Source organism: Musa acuminata, chromosome BXJ1-11 (genome assembly GCF_036884655.1).
Source record: "Musa acuminata AAA Group cultivar baxijiao chromosome BXJ1-11, Cavendish_Baxijiao_AAA, whole genome shotgun sequence".
Classification (NCBI taxonomy): domain Eukaryota; kingdom Viridiplantae; phylum Streptophyta; class Magnoliopsida; order Zingiberales; family Musaceae; genus Musa; species Musa acuminata.
In genome coordinates this window covers 32,688,502-32,709,169 of record NC_088337.1, presented here as the reverse complement: position 1 = coordinate 32,709,169, position 20,668 = coordinate 32,688,502, and the positions used below count along the sequence as shown (strand labels likewise).

The following is a 20,668-nucleotide window of genomic DNA, read 5'->3' as shown; positions in this document are numbered from 1 at the left end:
GGGATTTCATGGTGCTGTAACTTCCAAGATTGATCAATGTGGATGTGTTCTTTAAATGCCTGGCAAACCCTTTTCTCTTAGCATTTTGATTAAACTTGTATATTAATCTCTTACTTTTTTCTGTGTCTTTATTGTGCTCCTGTGCCCTTGGAATTTCACTTTTTAGCTTCATTGATGTGCTAAGTGAGATAATTGGTTGGGATCATATTATTGTTCTTCTTTGTTTTGTTTTGATTTTCTACATTTTGTCTTTGGTGTGCCACACAATTATTAAAACCTTAAAACTGATGGTTTATCACATGCGCAGACTGTAATGGAATGTGGTATCATGGATCAGATGCGTGTTGGAGAATTGATATTAAAAGATGTAAGCTTATTGCTAACCTTACCCAAAGTAATCTACTTAAGCTTATGAACATGAGAGTTTTTAGCTGGAAGTATAGCTTTGAAATGTTCTTGTATTGGTTGCTATTTTGATGCAATTTTTCCTATTATGCTATAGAATCTTAATTTATGTTGGCATGTTTTGGATTTATGTGTATACCTGGAATGGTTGTTAAACACTGTTTGTGGGGAACATGAAACTCAAGATTTTAATTTTAATTTATTCATAGTCTACATCTTCTTGTTCTGTTGATTGCTATTGGGAATTTGTGTCAGTTGTCCAATGGTATAATTTGTGTTTGTTCAACTTGTAAAAAATGTGCACATTTTGTCAACGTGCTGTTTGTTGTTTTTGCTTATATCAACAAAAATTTTGGAGTTGGCTTGTCCTAGCAATTTTCACTTTTGATTCTGTTTGATGCCTGGCATTAGAGGGTAGGACCGTAGGGGTACAATATAATTGAATGGTCAAACATGTGGTTTCATCATGTGATTTTTTGGTGAGGGAGGTTGTGTGTTTGTAATATATTGACAACACGACATGCAAAATGAAAAATTCTCTCAATTAAATCTCATTTTTTGGGATGTTTGTGTTTTGATTATGTGCATGTTAGATATTAATTGAGATACTCTGTTTTATGTGGAGTTGAATTTGAGATATATAGGGACATGAGTGAGGCTCCTATCAATGCAAGGTCTATGAAGGGTCAATATATGTTGATTTCCCTTTGCAAGCAAAGAAGTTGTTTTTGTGACCTCAAACTGCAAAGGGACAAATCTTATTGTGATCCAGGGATCACCTTTAAACTGAATTTGAGATAATAAATAAAATTAATGATTTATCTTAGTTTGATTATCAGAGGTTCTTGTTATCTTCTTCACATTTTAGAAGAACTGTTTTATTCTATAATTTCTTCATAATGAATAAGTCATGAATGCTATTAAATTTGCTCATTATATTTTGCTATGGTTTGTATTACGTATTCTAATGTTCAAATTCCTAGCCTTTTTTAGCACAAATTTGTTTATTATAATTTTTGTTGTTGTATACAACTATACATGTCATTCCGTGTTCTACTTTTCCAAGATTTAACATATGCCATATTTTACAATGTTGTAAGTGTTTCATTTTTAAATTCATATCCTTATCCATGTCTGTCATTCACTGGGAGGAATGATCTAGTTTAATGATCATGGTGGTTCTTTACTTCATGCATTCTGGCAAATTGTGTACGATAGGCCATCAAAGCTTGCTTATTTCTCCACTTAGTTCAAGCTCTTTAGATGTAAATTAAGGTGACGATGAGATATCAGACTGTCTAGGCATAGAAGCAGTTAACAAGATGGTACATTGTCTCAATCTCATTTTAGTATAGGTCCATTCCATGGCTTCAAGGATGTCTTCTTTATGGATTTCTTTCCTGATTATTGGCTGCTTGAAGAAGCACTCTGACCAGAGCGGGAGCCTTAAGAAATTGGGCTGAAGAGGAATTTGAGCCTTCGGAAGCTAAGGAATATACAGAACAAGGTGATGAAAAAAGAATCCTTCTACTCAAGACTCAAGTGTCTGTTCTTTGCATGGAAGTGTTACTTGGACTGTCAGAATAATCTGGAAGCATTACTTTGATCAATGAAGCTGCAGCAGCTGAAACTGGCTTAAGATTCGAGAATTCCTTCCTTGTAAAGGATGTGGAAGTATGAAAATTATGTTCAACGAGGGGTCATAGATCATTGAGACATCTACCAACATTCTGTGTTAAATAACAAAATTTATTCTTTCAAGAGGTCTTGACAAGTTTGCTGGAGTTATGAGAACTGCACTTTATCTTTAATAAAACATGTTTATGGTGGGTAGTGTTTATATAATCCTAACTTAAAGAAACAGTACCTAGATTTATCACAAGGTAAGACAAAAAATATATGTTCATGTTTAGCAAGGAATGCATCAAAGCTATACTTGCATTAACCAGATCTACATTGAAAAATTTAATCAGTTTTTTTTCCACTTGTGTGGTGCAGCAAGATTTTTTTTCCAAGCTAGTAGATCTTTTCAGAATGTGCGAAGACTTGGAAAACATGGATGGCCTCTACATGATCTTTAAATTGGTCAAGGGTATTTGTGAGTACTGAGAACCTCTGCTTTATATCAATACATTTTTTTATGTTCAATTTGTTTCTTATGCTAACGATAGTTTTTTTTGGTGATCTGTAGTTTTACTAAACAACCCTCAGATCTTTGATAGAATTTTTGTGGAAGAATACATTTTGGACATTATTGGTTCCCTAGAATGTAGGTTCTCCTTTTCAGCTCCTGTTTTCTCTCTTACTATTGTTTTTAGAAGTGTATATGTTTTTAGATGAGTGGAATTTGATTGTATATATGCTTCTTAATATGTTATCTAATATTGCTTGCTGGTTAAATCTGGGTTAGCTAAATGATAGCTGTCATTTATTTAACTCCTTATTACTCCATGCTTTGGGTTCCTTTGTTCCCAATTTAGCTGGCATAAAGTTCATACTTGTGCATTTAACCCTGCTTTTTGGATATGTACCCTAAAAACTGCTATTGATTTTGTTTGTTTCTATTTTCATAATTTCATTACAGCACTTAAGATGATCCTTCTATGTAATAAAATGCACAAGAAGTGTATGCGGTATACAGTAGGAGTCTTGATTAATGGCTCTGTAACCACATGCTATTGTCATGGTGTCTAGGCCGATATGGATGGTAAGTGCTATTTATTTACATATGGTCAGGCATGTTGCTGTTCTGACATTATGACATAATGCCGGTAGGTGGTGGAAAATTTAATAAAGAGGATGAGAGAGGGAAATAACGGTTAAAAAATGTCGACATGGAAGAATAAACCTCCAACGAGAGGAGACCTCCAGTTATCTTTGACAATCTCTAGACACCTGTGGATCATCTTTGATGAATTTTTAGTGAGGCCTCCTTGTGGTGGTAACCTACCAATACGCATCCAGATCTAATTGGAAGGAAAGGCCAAGAGAACTTCTATTAGGCCTTCATTTTAATTATTTCAGGTTCATCAGTTTAACTTGTTAGTAGTTGATAACTTGATATAAGAGAGAAAAAAATGGCAGTAAACATTTGCCAGCTTGCCCGTATTTGTGGTCTAATATGGTCATGGGTATTAATGATGCGGTATCCTAGTCCATGCAGGAACATAGGTTCCTGATCTTGATAACTGAGCTTGGCACACTGGCTTTTTAGCTGGTCTTGGCCTCTCAAATGCTTTGGTAGAAGTAGGATGCTTTCGTCCAATAGCATCATGGCATATGACTGCATGCCCTGCACGACTTTGTTACTGTGATCTGCGCATAAAATTGATGTATGCCTGAGGGGTCGATGTTGGTGCTGTTTGATGTGCATGCTCCAACATGGAGTAGGATAGACTCATGCATTTCAGCCATTGCTGAATTCCTCTTGCACAAGGAAGATCATGTGAAGTTTTTCAGTTTTGGATCATGTGTCTTTGTTGCTAACATGTGGACACAACAGTTGTTCCTGTATCCTGTGCTTATGACTTTATTCACCAAGGGAACAAGAGGGGGATCTGGTGAAACTGGTGATACGAGTACTAAGCATTCGGCATTTGTACTGTATAATAGTCAGTATGATGTCTGGTGATACAATTTGCTTCGGATTGAAAAATCCATTGTCATTGGACCGTATATAATTATCTTAAATGGTAGCCATGAAGTACATAAACCTAGTTAAGTTTTTGATTTTTTTTGGCAGCATACCTAACTGCCGTGCTTTCTAGAGTATTGGATATAATGTATAAAATCGATACTTTTCTCACAGACTTTTCGTTATTCTTTGTTTTAATGAAGTTTTAAACATTTAATAATTAGCTATCTGGCATGTTGACTTATCAACTGTTTTGAAGTCATTGTTTTCTGGACCTGAACATTTATATCTCTATTTACAATCAAGTTTATTCATATCTGCTTTTTAAGGCAATCGCTGCTGGTACATGTTTTGCAGCTAGAACCCTATTTCATGGTCATCTTGTTCTGAAGCTGTAGTTTTTGTCCAAATGTTGGGAATTCTGGTAAAATTACATAGGTGTTACAAATATATATTATCCACACTGAGGGATATTACTACAGTTCTTAATACCTATTGTGTTATACTAATATTGATTTTGTTGCTTTTGGCCTTGATATAAATTATTATTATTATTATTATTATTATTATTATTATTATTATTATGGTTCATTGGTTGCAAGGAAATGAACACAAATTGGGTTTCACTGAAAAAGAAATACATAAAAAATAACAGCAAGTTGTTTCCTTTTTCTTTCCTGGTGTATAGGATATAGGAAACCAAAACCTCTTTCCTTTTTCTTTCCTGGTGTATAGGATATAGGAAAAATTCTAAAACATGCTCTTTTTAATGGAAAGACATCTTGAAAAGTTGTAGGATTCTGGTCTAAAAGAAGTTTCTTTTTGTTTTCCTAAGGAATTGCTCGGAAAAATGGTTAGCTTTCCTGCTTACTTGGGTACTCAGTTGCTGATTTTTATACAGTTTTCCTACCTAATAAACATGAAAAAGTTCTCCAGGAAAAATATTTTTGCGTGCAACTTAACACACTCTTATTCTGTTTATGATATGTGATTTATGCTCCTGCTTTTATCTGTCACTCATCTCCGTCACAACACTAGAAGATGGTGGGGCAATATGATTAGGTGAGTTCCCACCTCTTTACTGCCTTTGGGATGTCCATCATTGCCCATCGAGTTGTGGTTGGGCCTTGGAAGATCAAGTCATTTCACGTGACCGCCTTAGAGTTAGAGGACACTGAGAAATCTGTGGTTGGTGATAATTACAGGTTTGTTGGTGATGCCGAGAATAATGATTTCTATGAAGTCATGAGTACCTGCATGATCCAGCCAAAGCAGGAGGTGGCATGGGACTGACTGCTTGATGAGAGGTAATGCTGGCAGATCCCAGGGAATCATGGTCTCACCACACCCCCTTTGCTGAAGGTGTTGGTGGTATTTTGGTCTGCCGTTCTCTGCAATGGTGATAATCGAACTAGTGATTTGTGGAACTGTCAGTGCCACCATATGCTCTCCCCTTTGGTAGGCCTGATGTCAAGAAGACAAAAGGACAGAATCATCTATTTAATTAAATGAAAATAAAGTTTTTTGCTCATTATTTACACAAGATCAAAAGGAAGGGGAGGAAGGGTAAAAAATATCTTGGTGAAGGTGCTAAAATTTGTTGTATAATTGTTGCTTAGTAAAACTGAGCGGATGGAAGAGAGAATAATACAAGATCTGATGATGCTTTCGAGGAATAAGAAAAGAAATAAATAAGCAAGGACTGATAGAAAAGATATGGATTATTTTTTAATCATATTATGGATTGAGTGTGTGATGTTCACAAACATATTCGGTGTTTGTTATTTTTTCATTGGAAGGGATGTCTCTAATATTATAGGCCTGCATATTTTTTAAGACATAATCGAGGTTAATTTGGTGATGTTGCTCCTCTGTTGCTTGGGTGACTATGTTTCTGGTTTTAAAGAGAACCACTCTGCATGTAGGGGTAATACTGTGTGATAGACCCCTTCTAGACCTATCATTTTCTAGGAGTTTGGACCACCCTTTTGATCTGAAGTTAATCTGCTTTGAATAATTATTAGAATAGTATGCCAAATACTTTTAATCGAAGTCCACGACAGATTAAATCTTGGATCAAGTTTCTAAATGCTTTATATAGATATGTCCTTTGTAAATGCCACTATTTTGTAGGGCCACTAGTTTGTAGGTAGTTGTTTTCATTTTTCACTTTTAGCCTTTGTGTGTCTCTGTTCACTGCTGATCGACATTTTCTCTGATTGATTTCTGAGATGGTCAGAATAGCTTTGATCATGTTACTTATAAAAAAAAAGCTTTGATCATGTTATTACACATGTATTTGGATTAGGCAATGACTTTGTTGTAACTCCTCTTTTGTATAAATGATCAGATATCAAGATCTTGTCCTTATTACATCGATATTCTTCAATATATCATGCAATGGTTGTGATGAATATTTTTCATGATAATTGTGACTTGATGTTTGTAACACAGGAAGGTTTTTAGTTGGAGTATTATTTTCTATATAAACTTCTTTTGCAAAATGATATATTTGTCATAATTTATTTTCTATATAAACTTCATTCTCTATAAACTTCGTGTAGATGATCCTGAGGTCCCTCAAGTGCAGCAGCACCGTGCATTTCTTAAGGAGCATGTTGTTTTTAAGGAGGTCAGTTAGTTGAAAGTCACCACCAAACTGATAATCTTATCTTCTTGATTGTGTTTCAAAGATTTGGTCCTCTGCAGGCCATCCCCATCAAAGACTCTTCTGTACTTTCAAAAATACACCAAACTTACAGAATTGGTTATCTCAAGGTCAATAACGCAGCCTATATTCAAGCTATTGGCTTAATTTGCATTAAGTGACATCTCACTATTGTTGTGACAATTTTAGGATGTGATTCTACCACGGGTTTTAGATGATGCTGTAATGGCAAGTCTCAACACAATGATTCATGCTAATAATGGTGTTGTGAGGATCTCAACATCTCAACCTTTTGGTCTTTGTTTATTTCAATTAAACTTTTTCTCTGACATTTATTTTTTGTTATATGATTCTTTGAGGTCATTTCCTTGTTGAAAGATGATGCATCTTTTATTCAAGAAATATTTGCAAGGATGAGGTCAACCTCCACCTCAGTCGAATCAAAGAGGGACCTGGTAACAGAATTATTCCCAAATACTTTATCTAACTGTTATACAAGCATACTTTTAATAATGTTTAATTTGATATGAATCAAGTAATTTCTGCATTTAACTGGGTATCTGTTATATGAATTTGCATTAGGATCCTAGCAGCACTTGGTCTTTACTTATGGAATACATTTGTTCTTTTTTAGTTTGACTTCTTCTGAGCTGAATTGGGAATAATTCATTGTGTATGATATTGTCCTCCGAGAGCCATAATATACTTGTTTTACCATGTAACTTATTTAGTTATCCTTTTATTTTACTAAATTCCAAGTGTCATGCTGTTTAAAGCTATATATTGCTGAAGTATTTTGATAACACAATGCCAAATGAAGATGTTTACGTAGATAGTGAGGTTATTAGAAAAAAACAGAATAATAAATACTTACGAACAAGTGGGAATAGTTTTAATTTAGGATAAAATGAAGAGGAAGTCATTTTAAGGTGGTATATACACGTTTGAAGAAGTGTGTTGATAAGTCAGTGACTGAGGTAAGTCAATTAAGTTTACTTGTTTAAAGGGTAATAGAAGGCCTAGAAAAATGTAATTAGAAACTTTAAATTGTGATTTGGTGGATCCTAATTTGACTAGTGATGCTTGCCCTCAACATAGCATGATGGTTAGGGATGTTAAAATCGGTTCGAACCGAACTGTTATGGGCTGAACCGAACCGAGCCATAACAACCAATTCGGTTTGGTTAAAAACTTAAAATAAGGTAGTTTGAATCAGAACCAGTTCGGACCTACCTAACTAAACTGGTTCAAAATTGGTTAATCTGGTTCCGTTAACTGGTTAATTGGTTTCTAATTTCAAGCAATTTAAAAAAAAATATTTTTTTCTAAATAATCTAAAAAAAGGTTTCTATCTAGCACCCAATCCAATGCAGAATTTCATGTTGATTAAGGTGAGGGAAAGATGACAACATAGATAAGAAAAAATGAGAGAAAATAAGCTAGAAGCCTTCTTCTACAAATGCAAAAAATTAATTTCAATAATCCATTGATTCGTAATGTAAGAATGTACTTTGTTAAATTGTTGTCCCATATGCTTGTGACAAGTGTGTTGCTTATTGATTTTTTATCATGTAAATTGTATGGTTCATTAGTTGATTAGTAATACTAGTGGTTACATCAGATCTTTCTGCAGTTTAGTAATACTAGTTTTGATGCCTCATGCACATGACAAAAAGCTTAGAAGCCTTGTCCATATTGATTTTGCACAATTCCATGAACGTTCATTTTTAATTTGATTCTGGAGAGGTTGATAGTATGTAATTGGTTGTTATCTTCCATATTTGAAATCGGTTTGGTTCGGTCCGAACTAGTTAACCAAACTGCGGAAGAGTACTCTCCCGAACTGAGATCGTTTATCTTTTTCAAAATTGAACTATTGATGAATTGGTTCAAACCAAACCGGTTCTGTTTGGTTTGAACACCCCTAATGATGGTGGGTGAAGATCCACGCTGCTGAGCCCAAATATTTGGACACGTTACTATGCTCTAGAATCCAGAGTCCAATTAGTTTCAGCAATTGTGTTGTTTGAATTCCAAGTTTGTGACATAATTTTTTGTGTCGGAATATGTGGAAATGGGATGGTTTTTTGTTGCCGAATGAGTAGCCATTCGAGATGATCTTCATAATTCAAGGTTTGTTGGGCATAAGAGAGTCTTGGGATTTAGTTTAAAATCCTATTGTTTGGACTGGCTCATTGAAATTGGCCAAAAAAGAGAACATAAAAAATGATAAAGCTAATTGTATAAAAAATAGAAAAAATAATAATTATTGCAGCATATCATTTATTTTTATATTTTTATTTAAGTTTTTACAAATAAATAACTCAAGAAAGTGATTAACAGAAAATGGGGAAAGATCTGCATCATCTTCTTCCTCCCCTCTTCTCACCTATCTATCTTGGTTTTATTGGTGGAATAGCCATATAATCTAAAGACATTGAACTTTTACGCCAAAGTGTTCTAGCTTTTCTGGAAACATGTTGTTTCAGCAATAGCTCCTTTTGGTGTCAATTGAATTTGATTGTGTTGATCATGAAGGGTACTATCCTCTTGAATGATAATTTGTATGATTCTTTTCTTACTTCACGGGCATAGATTTGGATTTGGATATGGATGTGATGATATATATATATATATATATATATATATATAATCTTTAAGATAAAAGGAAACAAAATGACATTGATGCAGCAACAACGTTGGCTACAGGGATTTTTTTTTTTCTGTGGTTGTGCACTTTATAAGACAATATCTTTAGTTAAATCAAGATCATTCAAATATCTTTTTATTGTTTCACAGTGTTCTTAGGTCTCCTCGTGTCTCTTATTACACCATAGGTACCAATTTACTTATCCTAACTTAATCTATAGATCTTCTTAAAATATGTCAATTACCATTTTAGGGAATTGTTCCTCGTTTTATCTTGTATGGCAAACAATTTGAAGTATCCACGATTGGTGGTTGAGTTGGTGATTCTTATTCTTGGTGAATATCAACTTTGAGTATGTGTCTATTATAGACTCATAAGTTTCCATCTATAAATAGAAATAACTCTTTTCATCAAATTTTAATTTTTTTCTCATCGGTATGTTTCCTGAAGTGTTTCTGTAAGATGCATTGTGGAATTTGGATGTCTGTAGTTCACAGTCTTTGTGCCTTGACTTGAGAGACCAATGTGACATTATTTTTTTCCTCCATGTACCAGGTTTTATTCTTGCATGAATTTTGTTCTCTGAGTAAAAGCTTGCAACAGGTTCAGCAATTGCGGTTATTTCGGTATGTTCATGTTTGTAGCTATAGAGATGTTTTTTTTTTTTTTATGTTGCAGTATAGCTTTGAAGCAACCAGTCTACTGATTGCCATATAGCTTTGTTATGGTTCTTTCAAATAACATTTGGCTGAAATATTTGTTAATTTTATAATGGGGAGGTGTAACAAAAACGTTTAATGGATATCTGAGTATGTAATGTTGTGCTAAACAATGAAATGGATGGGATGCCATACATGTTTTGGAATAAAATATCTAATTGTTCCAAGTCCTGAAGTTTGATTAAGAAATTGAAGTCTCATTATCATTAAGTGTGCTTTATTATTCTAATAGAAAATAGCCATCTCTTGTAAGTTGGTTGACATAAGAAAACCACAAAGCTTGAGGTTTCTTGCAAATGCAGTTACAGTAGTGGTAGTGTATAAGCAACTGTGTTCAAGAAACAATTTGTATCTATGCATGATAATTCGTGTTGATTGAATTGAATTATATTTGGAAGTTAAAATTATTTAGCAACATTTGAGTTTTCAGCAACCATACGTTGCATGTGAATTGTTGCATGTTTCGAGATCCCCTCTTTGGCTGCAACTATAGATATTTGGTTTTGTGTACCACAAGAGAGACTTGGTATCTTTCTTGGAGCAATTTAAAATTGTTGTAAATTTAGGATTTTGAATTCTTGTAATCATTGCAGTTTTGAGGAAGCCAAACATAAAAGGATCCTCATACATATGAAACTATTGGTTACCTTCTGATACATAATCATTAAAATGATTTTAACTGAGATAATAGTTAATTATATAGGTTTAGAATCAAATTTATTTAAGAAACAAAAGTCTACATTTATCCTTGTAAATGCCTTTTTGATAGTCTTCTGTAGTCCAATGATATTTTTACCAACAGGGATCTTGCTGCTGAAGGCTTATTTGACATCATTACAGATGTGTTGCAGAGTCAGGACAAAAAGCTTGTTTCTGCTGGGTAATAAGTAGCCTTATGTCTGTTAATATTCTTTTAAGTTATTTGTAGCTGAGCCAAATTGTAGGGATCTATGTCTGTTGTTTTAATTTTTATTGGCATATGCTAAATTGTGCAGCTATCTATTTGTAATGCAGGACAGAGATTCTTATCCTTTTTCTTAACCAAGATCCTAACCTTGTTAGATCATATGTCATCCAACAAGAGGGAAATTCTCTTCTTGGACTTTTGGTAAGCAAGTTGATAGCTATATGGTCTGTCTTAAAATGCACATTTTTTTTATATTTATTTATCTCTAGTGAGCTCTTTTCGTTCTTGAAAAATGTCAAGGATGTCAGTAATATCTTAATATCTTAACGTGAGACACAATTTGTTGTGACTTGTGAGACTAAAATGTTGGTGTTGGTCCTAGTCCAGACTTAAACATGGACTGCCCTGATTTCGTTGGAACTGCCTGGTATTGGCTGAACTTGGTGAAACATCAAAACTTAACCAATGCTGGTTGAAAATTGTTGAATTTTGATCAGTTTCTTTTAAAAGCATCAGTTCAGTTCATTATGTGAACTGGGCTTCTAGTTTAATAAATGTGTCGATTTGATCAATTGAATAGGGAGAAGATTAGGAAGAGAAAGTTTGCTGTTTTCTTGTGTTTCTTTTCTTATCGGTTTTTTAACGTACTTGTGCACAGCACCAGTGGGTTCAGCAACCAGAGTGGTACAAGTAACCGGAAAGGCCTTCCTAAATGAGACCTGACTTTCTATCGTTATTTAGACCTAAGCGCCTATTTGTGATGGAAGATTTTGTTTATTTGATTGATGATAATTTGAATTCTTATGATTTTGGCTCAATAAAACCTTGATTGGCCTTGTCCCACAAATAGTAACTAAATTTGTTTTTTTTATGCAAGATAAATTACTTAAGTACTTTGAATTTCATTAGTTAATTTTCTTGAAAGGCTTAGACATTTTTTTTCATTAATGTATTTGGTATGTATAATGGCTTCTCCGATGTTTTTCTGTGATATCCATATAGGGGAAGAGGTATATGCTTCATTCCACAAACATCATAAGCCTGTTTGTTAGTTCTGTTTGTGCTCGATGTATTTTACAATTACATGTGTAACAAATAAAAAGTTTCATATTAGACCTTGGGTTTCCTAGCCAATCAGTTTTGTAATTGTCAGAACTAATATAGTACCATCAATTACATTTTTTGTCCATGGAACCGGAAAATGGCATGAATAGTGTCCAAACTGTGCCAAAGTTTGGACAACTCAAGTACATTATATCATGTACTTGGCGCTGCATGATTCATGTGGAATGCATACTAGATATGGATGTGCCACCATATCCTCAGCAAGATATTTGCATTTACATGTACTTTTGACCTATATTACATTCTTTGACTAGATGCATGTAATCGGCACTATTGCACCTTCATGGTTACAACATGTTTTTAGAATTTTATAGCTTTTATTGGCCGTAGCAAGAGATTACATTTAATAAACCTAGACATTACGTGCATTTTTTCTATGATCTACCTTTCAATCTTTTAATAAGGATTGCCTTAGATTTGGTTGATCTTCATGTAGGTTTTGTAACATCCTATAATGTGATTATGTTGTTTTTTGGATAAAAAAATTGTTAGATCTTATTGGCTGTAATGATTGACCGATCATATTATGTGATAGTAAAGAGATCTTGATGAATTGGGGATGCTACTATGTTCGAACCTTTCAAATCTGACACCTGGTCACTTTGTGGTTCTATCTGGATTGCCTCTGGTGTTGTTATCTTGGTTAAGGTCCAGTTCCACTGTGTGTTCAAATTTTGAGACTATAAGAGCAAAGTTGTTGACATAATATACAGAAAATTATTAATTAATGCAACTTATGCTATGTTCATTTGTAAATTGATCATTTAAGCAAAGAGTTACCATTTCTTTTCTTGAACAGATGGAGATAAGGAAAGAATAAGTTCTAGAGGCACAAGATTAACAAAGAGATTAGTTATAGGCTAAAGTTATCAATCATGGTTGAATTTAGCTGGAAAAGTTAAGCATAACACATTATCTAATGCATGCGCTAAAATCTGGGTCAATATATTGGGGATCTTATATTTCTGATAAAGCTAAGTTGGGACAAGGTGAGCTTGTTATTTTGTTTTGAGCAGTCTTGACTTGTTACACCTGGAATCAATAGTCTTCTAAGTCCAATATTTATTGGTAGTGCATGTTTACCCATGGCAGAAACATATAAACTCTTAGTTTGGGACTATTGGGCATCACATGTCTACTGTCACTGACAACTTTAGCTTTTATATTGCCACCGACATCGAGTAAAACAGATAAACTTGATTGTTGTACAACTTACATATATGGTGCCACATTATGACATCTAAGAGTAGAACTGTAGCTTTTAAAACAACAATTGTGGCTTAAAGCTGATTTTCCCTTGTATACATCTAGATAAGTAGAACTGTAGTAGACCTAAAAGGATATCGTGGACCCTAATCTCTCTTACATGTCAAAAGGGACTCAGAGGCTCCATGATATTACATGAATCAGCAGGGGTACAATACTGTTCATTGATGCTTACTAGCTAATATAATCTAAAATAGATTTCTGCAGCATATGTTTCTTGCACCAAATTAGTGGTACAACACTGTTCATTGTACTTAATTTTTAAACGAACTTTGATGAGTATCCATATCCTACCTTTGATGTTTTCATGCAAATTAGTGGTGAATTTTATATCTTTCATGTTAACATTATAATATCATGTGTGGATGGATTGAACTTTATGTTTTGTTTCAAGGTATATATATATATATATATATATATATATATATATATATATATATATATATATATATATATATATATATATATATATATATATATATATATAAGTTTGACTTACCGGTCCGAGCCAGTGTGTCGGCCGGTCGACGGCAGGACACGTCTTGCTCCGTACCAGTGTATCGACACATGGTATGCCGATGCGTACCAATGTTTCGATGAGAAAGAAAAAGAGGTTGAAGAGGAAGGTCTGGTGGAGGAACAGAAGAGGAAGAAGGAGAAAGGAAGAAGAATAAAGAAAAGGAAGAGGAGAAGAAGTGCAGCGATACTTGGGAAGCAGCGGTAGTGTCGAAGGGAAGCAGTAGCTTCACAGTGGCAAAGAGACAGTGCTGCTACTGCATCGCAATGTTGAAGAGGCAGTGTTGTTGTAGCATCGCAGCGGCGAAGAGGCAGTGCTGCTACAGCATTGCAGTGGCGAATCAGTGAAGATGTAGCGTTGCTGCAGCAGTGAAGAGGCAGCGCCGCTGCAACATCGCAGCGGTGAAGAGGCAGCGCCGCTGAAACATCGCAGCGGTGAAGAGGCAGTGCCACAGCTTTGTGTGCGAGAAGAGCCCTAATATGTTTTTTTTAACGCTGAAATGGATTGGGCCCACCACTTTTTGATTTTTTTATTATTTTAATGCAGATCGCCGGAAAACGGGGTGGTCTGAGTATCGGTCCACGCCTGGACCGGTATGTACCACCAAAACCGTACCATTTCGGGCGGTATAGTAATCCTTATATATATTCCTTTTACAATTATGTTTGTTGTGTTCATCTTTATATTGCAAGGTTAGCTAATTATTGTTTTACTTATTTGTGTCTTGACCTGGATGGATAAATCTATGTTATTTTTTGTTGTAAAAAATAGATTTTACTGATGAAAAAATTTCCAGGTCAAGGGTATAGTTACTGATATTGGGGAGGATATGCATTGTCAGTTCCTTGAAGTTATTCGAATATTGGTTGACTCCTACACTACATCTGGTTCACAGGTACTCAAGTAAAAAAAATTATGATTTTATATTGTCTTATTTCTTTGTTGTCCTACCTGTTGCTTGTGTGAACATCTAAAACATCATTTTTCACACATATCATGTCAGTTGATTTTTGAGTTTCTTTGAATGTTCATTTATTCCCTGTTTTTAAACATGAGCTTATCAGAAACATTAAATATATACCGGCAATGGTCGCTTCATCAGTGTACAAAGCGTTATGTTCTTGCAACAATTTCCAAATCATGTTTTCTTGGTACTATCTTCTCATAATTAATAAATATCTTTAAGGGAAATGAGAGAATTAAACTGATTCATGAGTCGTATCCAATCTTGACAAGGATTTTTTTAATGTTTGCTTGCTTTAAGCAATCTTTCCTGGTATAGACTCTGAAAATTTTCCCTTTATATTAACTTGCAATAAGCTTTCTTTAATCATTTATCTTGTTTGATGCTTTTTACTGTTTGCTTGCTTCTGACTATCTTTCCCTTCTATAAACTGTTTGAAAATCTTCTTTTTATATTATCTTGCAAGGAACTTCTTTGATCACTGAGTTCGTATGCTAATGCTTTCATAATATTTGATTATTATTCTGTTCGCTGCAGCGAGACACAATTGTAGAGATCTTCTATGAAACTCATCTGCCTCAGTTAGTAGATGTCATAGCATCAGCGTGTCCCCCACAGAACACTTCCCGGTCAATTGCTAAATCATCTGCAACCATTACTTTAACGAAACCAGAAATTTTATCAAACATCTGTGAGCTGCTGTGTTTCTGTGTGATTCATCACCCCTATAGAACAAGGTGAGAATATGATCAAATCTCTATGTTGCTAACTATATTGCTTGATAATCTTCTCAGATTAGAGGTGCTTACTTTTCTTGTATATACAGGTGTAGTTTTCTTGTGAATAATGCCATAGAGAAGGTCTTGTGTCTAACATGCAGAAGAGAAAAGTTTCTAGTGGTGGCTGCTATTCGTTTCATGCGTACTATTGTCTCCTACAAGGTGTGTCTTCCAGTTTTGCATTAGTAACTGTTTTCCATCATTCAGATATTGAACAAATATATTATCTGCATATCCTCATATTTGTGCTCTATCACAAGTGCAGATAATATTGACTAGTTGCTTGTTTGTTAAGCATAACAAACATTGCAAGATGTAGATATACTAACAAGGAAATCAAGACATGTTTATCAAGTTGCCTCCCACAGCTTCTTCTGGTTACTGTTGTAGACTTGTAATATTAGTCTAACAAGATAAATAAACACTCTAGTTTTTAATATACCGTATTGGAATTTTATACATTAAATTGATTGTAAATAAGACCCTAGAGGTTCTCCAAAATTGTCTCTAACAATAAGATTGAAAATATCATATTCTTAAATCAAGTAGGACTATGGCATCCCTTAGGCAGGAGAGCTAGCTGAGATTCAATCAGGTCTTATTACAGATTTTGACTTGGGATGTTTCTTGGATCTACTTCAGTTTCATCATCTTCTAGTTTGGTATGGATTATAATCTGTTAGTGTGCCTCCTATGTGTTCATGAGCCCAATAATGATTGGGGTTGCTCGATTTGGACTATTAGGACTCGACTTCTGGGGAGCCTACTGGCTGCTTAAGGTGCTTTTAGTCACTAAAATTTTGCAATGTGATACTTGCCAAGTATCTTTTGGGCCTTAAGATGCACTAACCAGTAACTTTAGTCTAGTTGGTTAACATAGTTCTGAAAATTGGTTGTTAACATGGTTTCTTGAAGAAGTAATGACTTTGAGAACTCTACGCTGATTACCTTGTCTGTTCTAAAACAATGTTGGAGTGTCATTGTTCCTTCTGAAGACCAAAATTCAACATGCTGTTTGTCCCATGGTCATTAATATGCTGGTATTTGTTTATGGATCTTGGAAAAAATGTTATTTGAGAACATTGAAGTATCTTGGCTTTCTATTTAAACTGGATCTAGGCCTAGAATAAATAATAACATATTAGAAGGCGATGTTGGATAAACAGCATGAAGTTTCATAGCTGTGGGTTATGTCTCAGATTGAAGTGCTACTTGGATAAAAGTGTACACTCCTAGTAATTCTGGATTATCAAGTTGTGAGCATATGCCTACTAAACCATGAGGCAACTTATATGTCAACCAATTCGACCACTCAGTGTGAACTGTGTAGGAGGCAGATTCCTGGAGTAGGATGGGACTCCAATAGTTTTTCTACTGAGGACCTATGCTAAATGCAACCCAACCAAAATCCACTAATGGGGCTATTTTGCTGCCTCTCACTATGTGTTACAGGTAAGTCAGTAATCTTTGGGATGAGAAACAATATCCATTTCTAATCATGTTGAGAATCGTTGAGCTTCAGGACTGATAACAGTAAAATTGATTGTTCTTGGTCTAATCTCCGGTCAAGCTAAAAACTTAAAGCCAACAAAATCCAAGCTAAACCTATAAGCTTGATGAATACCATTAATTGCTGAAGATTGGAGGCAGATAATTTAGACCTTAGGACCCAGACTTATTCTTGGACTCCAATTTTGTCATTTTATTCTTTTGCCCATACACAACTAATTATTTTAAATTTCAAACAACTTTTTCGATATATGGGTTGTTTTTTAGGCTGCTACATCATGCTGGGATAGACATGACAAAAAGTTTGTTTGAAATCCCACCCAAGGAATGCCATTTCAGGTATGGACCCATATTGGTCCTTGCTGCGTCCGGTATGTATCGGTTGGTATTGTTATATACTGACTCATGGTACATTGATATCTACTGGTGACTCAAAGATGAAGAAGAGGAAGGAACATATGATAGTGGCGGAAGAGGAGTAAGAGGAAGGAGGAAGGAAGAGGAAGGAAGAAAAGGAGACAATGGAGAAAGAGGAGGGAGGAGGAAGAACTAAGAAGAAGCAGTGGAGGAAGAGGAGGAAGCTTACGTAGTTAGTAACATGTGGTGGGTGGTGGGGAGGTAAGCAGCATTGGGCGTTAGTAGTGACTTTGTGCTCCCCATGTAATTGGAGGGGTAAACTATAAGGTTTCCTTTATAACTTTTTTAATGGGTCTTGGTTCAATCGCTTGAAACGAGAGTGGTCCATGGACTGGTTAATGTAACTGGTATGTCTCACTTGTTTCATACCATTCTAGGTGAAATGTCATTCCATGAATTTCCAACATCTCTTGATCATATTGTAAGGTGCATGGAAAGGATGAGCTATCTTCAATACATACGCCCTGGTCAAAAACAATCCCCCTGGTAGACATTTAGGATTAGATTATGCTTGCGCCTCTGACTGTAGAATAGGTTGGGTCTAGTCCTTCGGTCTTATGGTGGATAACTAAATTGTTTTTATTGGCTTTCTTTTTCTGTACTAATTGTGTCCATTGCATGCTCTAAATCACAGTACTGTTACTTAAACCAACTGTATGCATTAGTCCATTACTAGTGACATCAGATAAATGTTGAATGACTAGTGAATCTGGACGTCTTACAGGATGAACATCTTCTTCGTCACATTGTTAAAAACAATCTATTAAAACCAATCATCGAGGCATTCATTGAGAATGGTGATCGCTACAATATGCTGCATTCAGGAGTTCTTGAACTTTTGGAGTATATCCGGAAGGTAGTCTTCCTTCTGGTTTCTTCTCTGATAGTGTTTTTGAGGATGTTTATATATTTTATTTTATAATTTCGTTTTCATGGCTATCCGAAATATATGCAGGAGAATGTAAAAGTTCTTGTCTTGTATGTAGTTGATTCCTTTTGGGATCAACTGCTGGAGTTTCAGCACTTGGGGACTGTCCAGGCCCTAAAGGTCAAATATGAGCAGGTGTGATTCTGTTTCTCAGACTGATTTTTTGATGCATTTTTTAGGTTGATGTCAATTAAATTAATAATGGAAGGAAAATCATGCTACTACTTTTGATTGTTTAGATATTACTTCTACTTCTGCATTGGTTTATTCTGGTCCCTTTATCTTGTGTCAGCTGCTGGAGAATCCTGAGAATAAAAATGCTACTATCACTGTAGACCCTCGAAGAAAAACCGAGGACCGTGCTCTTGAAAAGGAGGAAGAAGACTATTTTAATGAGGACAGGTATGTTATGCTAATAATAGTAATGTTGCGTGTGTAACGTAAGAGTTTAATTGGTGTGTAATCCAGTGATGAAGAAGACTCCGTTGCTCATTCATCGCATGTTCGAAACCAAAATGTACGATCAAAGCTGCCTAATGGAACCAAGGACCACCCATCTTCAAGGTATCCTTTAGCACAGTGTTATTACCTTTAAATCATTCTATTGCTGAATACACCCATATTGTCACTTTTCAGTCAATTAATACAGGTAAGATGCTGTAGCAGGAGTCTTTATACATAAATTTTGTGATTATGTCAGATAAATTGTTCTAAAAGACTCATATAATTCATTTCACAATGGAGAATGAGAAAGCTGCTGATACTTTAGTTATCAGTTTGTTTTCTAATGAAACTGTGTTCTGCATTTGGTTGTTCGACAATCTTCATTTATAGCTAATGTATATGGATCACTAATGTATGTTGTAGGTCTGGATCTGTTGGACTTGTTGACTATGACGATGATGACGACGATGACTATAATCCACCATCTAAAAAATCTGAAGCTTCTGCAGAGGATGAGGACGGTGTGGCTTTTTCCAGAATCAAGCGCAAGTCCACCACTTCGCCTGACTGCAAAGATGAGAAGCCTGAGCTAGTGAAGAAACCAAAGATGGATCTACGTGTAAATGATGCTAAGGCTGCCATCTTTGCTGCAAGTTCAACCTGCAGTGACAGCAATACAGGTAATATGAGGTCACCCCTTACCTTCTATGGATTGTGTACAAAATGAAATGGATGAATTAATTATTAGGAAAAGATTCTGTGTCCCTAAGGTGGTATCTGTCTGAAGCTGTAGATACGAGACAGTCAAGTGGAGAGGATTGTCCGTCAGCACCTGTCAATAATTCTTCATCAGCGGGTGTTGTGAATGGCTAACCGTTCATGGTTTGGAGCCATGTTGAATATGATGAAGTCATAGTTTTGGCTTAATTATCAAGCAATGAACTCTCATTGCACAAGAAGTCAACAAAGGTTGCAGTAGACATTTTTAAATCTCGTTTCAAGGAGGAAGATGGACAAGAAGAATGGTCGAACCATGGCTGGATCTGGAAGGGGTGAAACAAGTCTGTAAACTGTATATTTGAAGCATAGGTCTTCTTTGGAGCAGCATGAATTATTTTCTTGCTGGCGGAGCGATGGGCCATTAGCATCAGCATGTATTTATTCTTGTTCACTTGTAGAACAGTCAGAACTTCAATACATCTTGTGAACGATGAAAGAGACCATCACTTGTTTATCAGAAAAAAAAAGAAAATTGTGGGTACAACTTAAAAATATAACTACTGTAAGGAGACTCGGTTCTCTGCACTAGCTTTTTGAACTGGTGTGGAGTGTCTCTCAGTTCAGAGGTAATATTCAATTATGTACGGGTGACACTAGTTTCTTTCTTTTCCTTGTATTTAAAGAGTAGAATAAACCTTTCTTAACTAAGGCTTCTTTTTCTCCATCTTAACCTGTGTATTGTCCTGGTTCTTATCAAGTCTTTTCTTCATTGACAGACCAGTGTGAAATTTATTTTGATGGTTTTGTACTTATGCCAACATGTTAGTTCGAGAACGATTATGACAATGCCATCGGATGACGGCCGGCGTATCGATCGAACTGCATATGGCGGCACTAACAATACTGTGACGACGTACATCGGACAACGCCAAAAAAGAATTTAATATATTTAAAAGCGTAAATTTGGTTTATTCTACAGTGGCATGAATAACCTTTTCGAATTTACATGCTGAAAG

The 20,668-nt window shown here is 35.2% G+C and overlaps 1 protein-coding gene across 3 annotated transcripts in view; it reads left to right on the top strand.

Moving 5' to 3' along the window:
- LOC103972396 (uncharacterized) overlaps window positions 1–20,376 on the top strand; it is a 28,401-nt gene extending 8,025 nt beyond the window's left edge. Inside the window, exons 8-26 of one of the 3 annotated variants that reach the window (XM_009386724.3) lie at window positions 308–367; window positions 2,404–2,503; window positions 2,597–2,674; window positions 6,604–6,671; window positions 6,749–6,817; window positions 6,897–6,974; window positions 7,067–7,162; window positions 9,913–9,983; window positions 10,879–10,956; window positions 11,091–11,184; window positions 14,688–14,786; window positions 15,393–15,592; window positions 15,682–15,796; window positions 18,285–18,416; window positions 18,516–18,623; window positions 18,781–18,890; window positions 18,957–19,052; window positions 19,356–19,612; window positions 19,720–20,376. In XM_009386724.3, coding sequence (XP_009384999.2) covers window positions 308–367; window positions 2,404–2,503; window positions 2,597–2,674; window positions 6,604–6,671; window positions 6,749–6,817; window positions 6,897–6,974; window positions 7,067–7,162; window positions 9,913–9,983; window positions 10,879–10,956; window positions 11,091–11,184; window positions 14,688–14,786; window positions 15,393–15,592; window positions 15,682–15,796; window positions 18,285–18,416; window positions 18,516–18,623; window positions 18,781–18,890; window positions 18,957–19,052; window positions 19,356–19,612; window positions 19,720–19,805 — 1,995 coding nt within the window. In that variant the 3' untranslated portion in view covers window positions 19,806–20,376. Of the gene's footprint in view, window positions 1–307; window positions 368–2,403; window positions 2,504–2,596; window positions 2,675–6,603; window positions 6,672–6,748; window positions 6,818–6,896; window positions 6,975–7,066; window positions 7,163–9,912; window positions 9,984–10,878; window positions 10,957–11,090; window positions 11,185–14,687; window positions 14,787–15,392; window positions 15,593–15,681; window positions 15,797–18,284; window positions 18,417–18,515; window positions 18,624–18,780; window positions 18,891–18,956; window positions 19,053–19,355; window positions 19,613–19,702 lie in introns of all 3 variants that reach the window. The other 2 variants (XM_018820849.2, XM_009386725.3) reach the window with 2 other exon arrangements.
- Window positions 20,377–20,668: the final 292 nt, after the last annotated feature.